We start from the raw sequence: 11,283 nt of genomic DNA on the forward strand, positions 1-11,283 counted from the left end.
GTTTCTCCCCCATTTGGCTATCGCTGTTGCCTTTGAAATGTCCGCAGTCATATCAGTGAACATCAGTGATCTAAGCAGGTGGCCATGGATAACAATCTGAGGCTCTGGCCTCGTCCACCAGGGGCATGTGCTGATTTTTCAGGATTCACAGGGCTGGCTATCTGCAGTTGTAAGTCACAGGAAACACAGAGGTGGGTGGAGAGGGCCCACCCAACAGGGCTTCCCAGGCCTCTCATTTTGACTGCTGGACATCTGCTGTTTATGACTCTGGTTGCAAAAACAGTAAAGACAATAAATAAACAAATAAACAAATGCCTGCTGGACACACTGAGGGCTGGAGTACACTGCTTGGGTCTGTGGACCCACCCTGTGTTACATGAGTGGCAGGCTTTTAGTTCCTACTTGCACGGTGCCCAGTTCAGGTTGTGACTGCAGCACACATGAAGAAGAAGAAGGAGCTTCATTCTCCCCGCTGGGGACCATTCTTGGCAGGATACGATTGGGGTATGCCTGTTGGTTTCCCCAAAGGGCCAAAGATCACACTTCCTGGATCATTTTGGGTTGGGAAAACAGCATGCACAGGGGGAGGGGAGAGACAGATCCCTTCGCCAGGCATGGCATATTTGCAGCTTAAATAAGGCACACACGGGACCGAAGGTGAGGATCCCAGACTCCACCATCAGCTTACGCAGTCCATCATCTGAACGGGCTTTTCCGTTTCCTTGTGGGAGGGTCCAGGTGAGAACTCATGGCCCGAGTCTGACACTAGTCTCCTCCACGGAGCAATGGCTGCAGTCATCCCGGAATCCATCCAGCCGCAGCCTACGTGGGGCCCCACGGGGTTTTCGAGGCCAGAGACGTCCAGAGGAGGTCCGCCCCGTGGCCTGCCTCCGCGTCGTGACCCTGGCCTTCCTCGGGGGTCTCCCGTCCAAAGACTGACCAAGGCTGACCCTGCTTCGCTTCTGAGATCTGACGAGAGCGGGCTAGCCTGGGCTGCCCCAGTCAGGATGGAAGGATGCTGCAGGGGTAGAAAAGGCTCAAAGGAGCAGCGCGGTGTGCCCAAAGGTCACCATGAACTAGGGTTGCCAAGTGTGAATTCAGCCACAGCGGGGGACTCCCGCCGCATCCACGTCGCCCGGAAGTGACCTGGGCACACTGGGGGCGGGGCCACGACCATCCGAGGGAAAACCATAGATGACTGTGGCCCCGCCCCCGGCGTGCCCGTGTCACTTCCGGGCGACGTGCACGTTGGGGTGGAGTTCCCCCCGGGGCCCAATCCGCCGGCGGCGGGGAATGGGCCTCTGGGGCGGAGGTTTCCCCACCTCCCGGGGGGACTTGGCAAGCCTACCATGAACGTTTCCCAGGTGGCCCAGAAGCAGCGTGTCTGAGGGCCTGTTCTAGCTTCGCATGGCGGCACCCTCCTGCTTCACACATCACAAAGGACGTGATCTCTGCTCAAACGTTTCAGTGCTCTTTGAGGAGTTCCCCACCTTCCCAGCCCCCCAACTCACCTGGCAAGCTGGCTGTGTGCACAGGGCATGTTAAATCCGGCACGCTCTTCAGGGCAAAGCTGGGGAGACGCGGCCCAGAAATGGTCAAAAGAGAGAAATTTTCCATTTGTCTCTCAAAGCTGATTAACTGAACGGGTGGAAACCTCAGCCGTGTGCAAGTATTTCTGTGCAAAATGGCCATCCTGAGAGCTGGCATTGTGACGTCACTTCCTGATGTCACAGTCCTGTTAGCTTAGTCCATTTTCATAAAATCTGATGTGTGAAGATGGTAAGTGTATCCCTGCAAGCAATGGGTACTCAACCCGAAGGGAGACCCATGCCCAATGGCATGTGCTAATGAAGGTGGCAGTTGGTGTGCTGCCGCTTGCTCTATCGAGATAATCTACCTCTGTCGCCTCTGTGGGCTACAGCAAGGGGGGCTCCACAAGGGTCAAAAATCATGTCCTGAAGAAAAAAGATGAGAAGCAATTGGGGGGGGGGGTAATGCAAGAGCCACAGGAAAGCCCAGCAGAAAAGATGCTCTCTGTGACAGCTCATCAAACGGAAAGACTGAGGGGCTGGGATGGATGTGGCACTTGGATCGCATGCAAGTGATATGGCTATGGGGGGGGGGAGCAGGATGTGAAGTGATAAACTCAGAAGACCTCAACATCCCAAAGACACTTGAATCAGAATAATGGAAGAGTAAAGAGACAGCAGAACGAGAGAGCAGACCTGCTTCAGTCCAAGAGTTTGTAGCAGAGGTAGTGGAAAAAAAACCCGGGGGGGGGGGGGGGGGTTTACGGGATGTCCCTCCCAGCTGCCAAAATTTATACCTTTCCCTTACGATAACCCAGGGTTTCTTGCTGGAAGGGGAATATTTACACACACACACACTGTACCAGGAAGGAAAAAACACACCTGCTGTGTGTTCTCCCCCATGGGGCCAAACTGTGGGTCAGAAGTGGAGCGCCTGCTTCGTACGCAGGAGGCCCCGGGTTCAGTCCCTGCTGCATCTCGAGGGTCTGGCAGTAGATGATGGGAAAGGCCTTTCTCTGCCTGAGACCCTGGAGAGCCACGTGGCCACTCTGAGTGGACGAGACTTTGAGGGACGGAGGGGGGGGTCTGGTTCAGTGTTGGGCAGCTGTATGTTTTCATTTCTTTAAACTACTTTCAGTGTCTCAGTTGAAGGCTTAAAACCCCCTAAAACTGTAGGTTTAATGTGGAAAGGGGGGAATTACGTTCATTAAACAGCAAAATGACTCTAGTAATTTTGGAATAAACCACATTCACTGACATCACTGCTCATTGTCTTTCTTTTGTTGTTGTTCAGTCGCACAGTCGAATCCGACTCTTTGCGACCCCATGGACCAGCTCCCTCCAGGCCCTCCGGTCTTCCGCCGTCCTCTGAAGTTGGCTCAATTTCATGTTCGTTGCATCGATGACACTGTCCAACCATCTCATCCTTTGCCGTCCCCGTCTTCTTTGACCTTCAATCTTTCCCAGCATCAGGGTCTTCTCCAGTGAGTGCTCCCTTCTCATTGGGTGGCCAAAGTATTTTAGCTTCAGTTTCATTATCTGGCCTTCCAGGGAACAGTCAGGGTTGATGTCTTTGAGGATTGACTGATTTGTTCTTCTTGCAGTCCAAGGGACTCTCAAGAGTCTTCTCCAGCACCATAGTTCAAAAGAATCTATTCTTCGGCGCTCGGCCTTCCTTATAGTCCAACTCTCGCAGCCATACATGACTACTGGGAATACCATTGCTTTGACCATGCGGACTTTTGTTGGCAGGGTGATGTCTCTACTTTTTATCATGCTGTTTAGGTTCGCCATCGCTTTCCTCCCAAGGAGCAGGCGTCTTTTAATTTCATGACTGCTGTCACAGTCTGCAGTGATCTGGGATCCCAGGAACGTGAAGTCTGTCACTACTTCCACGACTTCCCCTTCTATTTGCCAAGGACTGATGGGGCCGGATGCCATGATCTTAGTTTTTTTGATGTTGAGCTTCAAGCCCACTTTTGCGCTCTCCTCTTTTACCCTGAGCAAGAGGCTCTTAAGGTCCTCTTCACTTTCTGCCATTAGAGTGGTATCGTCTGCATATCTGAGGTTGTTGATCTTTTCCCCAGCAATCTTAATTCCCGCTTGTGATTCATCCAGGCCAGCATTTCGCATGATGTACTCTGCATATATATTAAATAAGCAAGGCGACAATATACATCCTTGTCGTACTCCTTTTCCTATGCTAAACCAATCAGTTGTTCCATATCCGGTTCTAACTGTCGCTTCTTGGCCCTTATACAGGTTTCTCAAGAGACATGTGAGGTGGTCTGGTACTCCCATCTCTTTAAGGACCTGCCATAGTTTGTTGTGATCCACACAGTCAAAAGCTTTAGCATAGTCAATGAAGAAAAAAAAACCCAAGTAGCCCAAAGAACGTTACCCCAACTACCACCAAAATGACTTTTTTCTAATATGCTGGATGAAAATGCAGTTTGGGCCAATGATACTTTTATTTCTAATTTTATCCAGGCCAAAGACCTGTTTGATGATCTCCCCGACCCCTCCGGTTCCGTCTTCCTCTAGCGCTGCTGTTCAGCCTCAACAGCCGCTGCGCAAACACTCCGCTGGCCTCCCTCCCTCCTTCCCCTGGCCTGGACCCCGTCCCCGTCCCCGCCCTCTTCTTTCCCCTCGGCACATCCCTCTGCTGCTAGGATCTCAAGCGGAGATCTCTGACGGAGGAGGGTGGAAGACCCAGGGCACCTTTGGCAGGTGGAAGGCATACGGGCTCTCTGTGGTCCAGGGGGCCGGGAGATCCGGGGAAACCCTTTTTCTTTTCTTTTCTTGGTCATCAAGTCACAGCTGACTTAGGGCGGCCTTGTAGGGTTTTCAAGGCAGGGAATGTTCAGAGGGGGTCTGCCGCATGGCCTGCCTCTGCACGGCAACGTCTTCCTTTGTGGTCTCCCCTCCACGTGCTGATGAGACTGAGCTAGCCTGGGCGAACTTAAAATATTTCAGTAAATTCAGAGTTTTCAGGATAGAGGAAAGTCCCCCCACCACCACCTCCGCCTGCCCAGCACGAAACCCAAATAATCAACTTGCAGGCCTGTAGAGCACGTGGGACCACAATTCCCAGCGTGATGCAGAGAGATCATAGAAGGCCATTTTTTCATCTGAATCACAGACATTTCAAAAAGCTCCTCCTGATCACTTCTACTCCCTGAAGCGTCCAACCATGTTTGTCCTCAAGCCAGTGTTATCTTTCCCCCGCTTCCTTAAGGGAGATGGTGCTCCTCAGAAATTGCCCCTGCCCACTCTCCTTCTGGGAAAGTCTAAAAAGATGTCTGTTAGGGGATTAATGCTCCTTTCTGTCTATGTAGCTCTGACCACCACTGAAGCTGGTTACTTACAAGCACAATGGCTCACGCTGGGGGAGGAAGGAGGGAAAAGATTCTTATTTGTATGTGAACAGAAGATTTATAGCAAAAGGGAAGAAGGAAACCCACGGCCCTTGACCCCCTTGGCACTGCTGCACGAGGCTGGATGCCCTTCGTTTGGGTCAAAGCGGGTACCAGCCCAGGCTCCCGTTGCTCCAGCCCCACTCCCAGAGGGGCACCTCAACCTGAAGGTAGCCTTGTCTGCCACAGAGGTTTTCAAGTGAGCCTTCTCCACTCAAACTTTTAGGACTTCCTCATAGACATCAAATGTTTTTAGAAAGTTTGTGGGGCCAGGTGGGGCTTTTCCCCAGCAGGGGTGCTGATTGGCCGTGCAGATCAAAAGGCATCCTCTTAAGCAGAGCTTCTGCCTGAAATGTTGAAGAGTGACGATTTGACTTTGTCAGAGTTCCACCCTTTGTCAGAGTTCCAGAGGTGCCCAGAGGCTCGAGAAGGCTGGGGGGACCCCTGGCCTCGCCTGTGCCTTCAACCACATTATGCATCAGCTATCAGACAGAGAGCCATTCTCGGGTTGTGTTATTGTGATGGATAACACCCAGCTAGGCTATACGCAGTGCTGCTGTGCTTTTTTCCTGGCCGCTGACCCTCTCATACAGGCGTTGCTTTCTTTCTTCCACAGTCAGCCACAGCATGTTTGAGAATTCAAACGCTGCTTCCCCATCAAAGCTGCTGCCTACCAAATCTGTCTCCCAGCAATCCAGATCATCCTCGGGTAGGAGTCTGCGAGAGCAGCCGACCGCTTTGGGCAGTGGCCAGCACCTCAAGAACCTCAGCAAAGTGGTTGGTGCCAAAGTCAACGACTTCCTGCGCAGGAAAGAGCTCGCCAACCACAGCAGCTTCGGGGTGACAGAAGTCAACGAGTGCGCAGGGGCGGGTCTCTCGCACAAAGGAGATGATGCTTTGCTGGGAGGCCAGGACCAGGCAGTAGGGTAAGTGGTGGGCAACCACTGCTGAAGCTTCCCAGGGTTGGTGGTGGAAAGTGCCACCAATGTATTGCAGCCCACCAGGGGTTTTCCAGGCAGGAGACATTCAGGGGCGGTCGGCCACAGTCTGCCTCTGCGTAGCAACCCCGGGCTTCCTTGGTGGGTCTCCCGTCCAAGTACTAACCAGGGTCAACCCTGCTTAGCTCTCAAGATCTGACAAGAGAGGACCAGCCTGGGCCATCCACGTCAGGGCTTCCTAGGGTTAGACATATAGAAATGGGGCTACGGCCAGAGAGCTGGGTTTTTTCTTCCTTCTTTCTGCCCACCAAAGCAATCCATAGTTACAAATTTGCCAAGGGAGGAGGCTTGCCAAGTAGGACTGAGTAGGGGCTGGGAGCACGGAAGGCCAGTGTGGGCACAGGGCCCCGTAGATCGCCTGATGCCGCTCCTCCTTGGAACACTTGGGTCGTCCACCCACTGGATGCCCGGTGATGCTCTACGACTGTTGGGGGCTCCAGCCTCAGAACGGTCCTTTGGCCAGTCCAGAGAAGAGGATGTTGTGACACTCGACAGTTCCGTTTTATTACTCCCCCAAGATAGCATCGCTTAGTAGGGGGCTACAGCCGTGTCAGTCTCCTGGGGTGAAAAAGCACAATGGGGGAGGTGATCTTGGGAAGCTGGCGTGATTTGGGGGACCAGCTCTGGAGTCCAGGCTCTGCTTTGCCTGACAGATGACAAGATTGCTGCACTTTTGCCATTCACTGAGTGCTTTACAATGTCCTCCTGGCTTTTCTTCATGCAGCAGCCATTTATTCAAGTCTAGGAAGGGTCTTTGGCCCTGGCCATGTTGTCCCTTGGGAAGAAGACGGACACACCAAAAGCTGCACAACAAAACCGATAGCAAGTCCCGCTTTGGGAGGGACTTGGCAATGCATTGTGAGGGTATCAAGTTCTTCCCTTGATTGTCTTTTTCCTGTACATTGTAGGCAGTCATCAATCGAGGCCATCCCCCGGCTTGACCCACCACCGCTGATTACCAAAAAGCGCACACCCAGAGCTCTGAAAACCACTCAAGACATGCTGATGGTTTCCCCTTCGCTAGCGGATAATGTAGAAGCTTGCTTTCCAGAGGAAATCCAGGAACGCACCTGCCAGCCAGCCAGGGCACAAGAAGGGGGAGAGGGGCGGAGCGAGATCCGTTCGCCAGCAGAGGAGGGGCACGGAGGCAGTCCCAGCAGGCCCTTTTGTGTCCCTGACCTCATTCATAAAGAGAACCCAGAGCCCGGGCGGAACAGCGCTTTCCAGATAGCCCCTCCTACTTGCCCAGAGAACTTGGCACTCAGCCTCAGCTTGACCCTTGGCAAGTGCCTTCCGGAGTACCGCTTGCCAAGCAGCATGGATCCCTCCACGCCAAGGAGGACATCCACACTGGAAAGCGAAGGCCACAGCCCAGACTTGCTCTCCTTTGAGTAGCTCTGTCTCCTGCCGCCATGTCTCTGCTCCACTTTCCTAGCCAAGTCGGTTGTCATAACTGTACCGCTGGACAATTTCCAGGGCCAGATGATCCTGCTGAGAACAGACTCTGGGGGGATGTTTCCTGTTCTCCTTTAGGGACGACAGTTGTTGGCAGGCAATATCCCGAGGAAAGTCAAGAACCTTTTCCAGCTGCAGGTCACTCTCACACCCCCTAGAGGGACTGCATTCACTGGTGCCGCTCTTGCACCCCCCCCCATCTCCGTGGACTTGCTGGAGATCCATCACCAGCATAAGCTAAGAGAATCCATAGTACTGGGAATGGACCCTCAGAAAGCATCAGAATGAGCTCTCCAGACACAATCTCACCAGATTCTGGGGAGAAGAAGGTGATCCCAGGCCGAAGTCACCTCCCTGGATCCTAAAAATGGTCCAGCGATCAGAGCAGGATTGATTGATTGACTGGGATCTGGTAAGGCAGTGCCTGGATGCCCGCTCTCCCACCCTCAGCTGTGACCCCCTACAGGTGCCCTGGCACTTTAGAACTTCACAATGATTGCGGTCGCAAAGTGCAGCTCAAAAGCTAAAGCACTTGAAATGGTCGTGTTGCAGCTACACAAGTTGATGCTTCCTTGCCTTTGATTGCAATTTGCCAGCCTTGCCCTGCGCCAAACACTTTCTAGTGTATTACACTTCTCTTACTGAATTAGTTTTGACTAGTGTGAAACTGAAAGTGTTCTTGGGCTTTGTGTCGATGTTTTAAGCAAGCGAGCACTTTAAACCAACCCTGATGCCTTAATGTGAGAAGGAAAACCCAGTTCTGCTCAGAGCCACCTTCTCAAAGGCAGGCATTTTTGCTTGGCCAGCCACACTGACGTTAGGTAAGAGACCCGACTTGGCCTTTTCCACAACTGTGACCAAAATCTACTTGAAATGGGGGGTGGCATTTGACTTCCATGACCCTCTCTATAAACCTCCATCCACCACTTCTGATGGAGTTCAGTTCACAAGCACTCGTTCCCTTTTGCCGGGCCAGTTCTGTCCGTGAGCATAGCAAGAGCCACGTGGCGGCACCTGTACCTTGAGCCAACTGGAAGGAATCCTCTTATGGGTGCACAAAAGGACAGGCGTCTTCTGTTCGTTGCAGTCCTTCCTAGTCCTGCTGTACATGCAGCTTCCTTTCTGCAGCGTCCCCACCACCAAAGTCCTCCCGTGTGTGTCCTGACTGAACAAAGGTTGAGTGGCAGGAGAGAGATGTCGCCCCCACTGCACAACCCGCCACCTGAGCCTGGCTGAGGCCTGGCAGCAGAGGGTTGTTTTCCACTCCCATTTGAGTTCTGTGTGTAGCAGCGTTTTTGCTGGCCAGTGCCAGAGGTCAGCTGAGGGGATTAAGATAGCAACACAACCCTGCTTCCTGCCCTCGCGGTGGCCCTTGTGCTGCCCATTTCTGGTTCCTGCATCGGTACAGCAGTGCCAGGTGTACTGCAGCAGAGATTGAGTATGGATCTTAGTTGCTCTCCTAAGGTGTTTTACAAAGTGACTTTAGGAACGCTCTGCCAGACTCTGCAATCCTTCCAGAAGTCCTGATCTCCTGCCAAGTCTGTAATATTCATCTTGTTTGCTATCCAGGCCCAGCACTAGTTATTTTGAAAACAAAGAGGAACATTGCAAAGGCCAGTACAGAGCAGTGGCCAGATTTTTGGCCGAGAGAGAGGAGTCCGTATCCATAGTCTGCCATGCAGCCCATTTTGGTGACTCCGGGGCACTCGCTATCTCTCTGTCTAAACTACTGCACCGGGAACACCATGAGCTCCTTGGAGGAAGTAAATAAATGTGCCTGTCCCTGACTTCCTTCCCCTAAATTACTTTGCACAGTTGCCTGTTGCTGCATCCAGCCTTGGTGGCACGCGTATCCAGCAATACCGTCTGAAAACGCCAGACTGTCGGCCATAATTTCCCGCAGCACCTCCATGTTTCACAAGCTCAAGCATTCCGATGCGTGGATGATTTCCAGGTGAGGGCCCCCCAAATGGGGGTCTCCCCACAAACATTTGTTACACCCCTATTGGTGCACATTTACCTCCATAGCTGGGCTCCTGCTGTGTCGATGTGTTTTGCTGACAAAAGGCTCTGCACTAAAGCTAAAGCTAATACGTACAAGTACTTGAAATAGGGTGAATTTTCTTCGTTGGCACTCAGCTGTATTGAAGCAGGTGTTTCAAATTCCAAATTGTGATTTTAAATTTTTACCTCAGATCTTAAAAATGTTAAGACTGGCTGACATCTCTGGATTTGTGAAATCTCATGAGGTGTCAGCCATCAAAATATCACTGTATTTGTTTCAGTCCCATGCTGTCTGACACCAAATACTGCTGCATCTGTTAACACTTATTAAATGTTCTAGGATTAAAAAATACAACGGCATTTGGATGATCAAATTATCATATGGCCTTGTGCGTGGGATGCGGCCATCCAGTAGCAGCAAATTCTAGTGGTCTTCCAGGGACCCCCGAGTTCCTCTTATGGGAAGGTCAGTGGGGGCTTAACTAGACATGATATAATCATGAAATCACCGGGCTGGGGGGGGGCCCCCTACACAGGCCATCTAGTCAAGCCCCCCCTGCCCAATGCAGGATCAGCCTAGAGCATCCCTGACAAGTGTTTGTCCAGCCACGGTTTGAAGGCTGCCATGGAGGGGGAGCTCACCACCTCCCCTTAGTCAGCTGATTCCACTACTGAAATACTCGTACTGTAAAAATAAAAATTCCTAATGTCCAGCCAATACCTTTCTGCATGTCATTTAAGCCCATTATCTTTCTCCCAGGTACCTCTCCAGGTTGGGACACAGACATGTTGTTGGAGCTCCATGCTTGACAGGTGTGTGTGGGGGGGCAGTTCAGACTGAGACAGCGGAGAGAAGTGACGTAGACCTTTCTGTTTATGTTGTTTCCCCTTTGGGGGCTGCACATGTACATGTTGGTTTCCCTGATGGAGCAAAGTATGGCTCTCCAGGGCCATTTTTCAGGTCAGGAAAAATACATGGGAGGTGGAAGGTCTAAGCCCCATCTCTCAACTTGCTAAAGTCCCAATCCAAATTGGGCTCCCACATACCTGGGAAGCATGGAGCTCCCAGAAAACATCTGGTACCCAACTTGGGTATGTACCCAGGGGGAAAAATAACATTTAGTTGGAGATGGTCCATACTAGCAGATAAACCACACCATTGCCTATCTTCCTCTGTTGTGTGCAGCCACGGGGAACAGGGGGGTGAGTACCCGGTGGGGCCAGTGAGAGGCCAAAAGAGACCCATCCTGGAGTGTGCCTCAGAGTCCTCTGCATTGGCCAGAATAAGGTGTGTTCCCTGAAGACAGTTTGAAAATCACTGTGAAAAAATAAACAAGGAGACTTGTGGCACCAATGATCATTTACTATCTGATAGTACTTAACATCTGTCAGATATACGAACAATTATCACTGGATATCAGATGTGGATATAAAGTATTTGGGAAGTGATTTTGAGGACCAAATCTGTTTCAACCCTACTCTATACCTTTGACAGCTTTCTACATGGAGGCAGAAAGTCAACAGGTGAAGCTTTTCCCATTATGTTTTCTATATGCTTGGAAAGATGCACCTGCTGAATTCCTACAATGTAGGGCTCTGTCAAGAGAAGCAAAGGACAGCACGTTCATAGGCAGAGTTAGTCAGAATGGGCTGAAGTATACAGATTCCCCATAAGATCTGCCACTCAACTTCCCCATTTGGAAGAATTAGTGCTCTGCTCTGACCAAGGTCCAGAACTAATCCTATCAATTGCAAAACCAATTGGGACAGGAACCCTTTTGAGGGGCATTTGAAGGAAGGTGGTCAATTTGAAGTAATTTGCAGCCTCGTGCTAGGCACGCTTACAGTAAGGCCTACTGGATTCAGGGAGGCTTACTCTCA

At 51.6% G+C, this 11,283-nt stretch overlaps 1 protein-coding gene across 1 annotated transcript; it reads left to right on the top strand.

Moving 5' to 3' along the window:
• The first annotated feature begins 1,766 nt into the window (after positions 1–1,766).
• Positions 1,767–7,338, top strand: LOC107111083 (chromosome unknown open reading frame, human C1orf226). The gene is made up of 3 exons (XM_015412001.1): positions 1,767–1,779; positions 5,562–5,871; positions 6,852–7,338. Exons 1-3 carry the CDS (start codon positions 1,767–1,769, stop codon positions 7,336–7,338), a joined length of 810 nt encoding a protein of 269 aa, XP_015267487.1.
• Positions 7,339–11,283: the final 3,945 nt, after the last annotated feature.

Source organism: Gekko japonicus, unplaced genomic scaffold, assembly GCF_001447785.1.
Source record: "Gekko japonicus isolate JY-2015 unplaced genomic scaffold, Gekko_japonicus_V1.1 scaffold844, whole genome shotgun sequence".
Taxonomy (NCBI): domain Eukaryota; kingdom Metazoa; phylum Chordata; class Lepidosauria; order Squamata; family Gekkonidae; genus Gekko; species Gekko japonicus.

Bases quoted from the DNA above. Each gene is read 5' to 3' on its own strand.
- LOC107111083 (XM_015412001.1), top strand. The intron at 5,872-6,851 runs GTAAGTGGTGGG...TGTACATTGTAG, and splicing joins GGCCAGGACCAGGCAGTAGG to GCAGTCATCAATCGAGGCCA.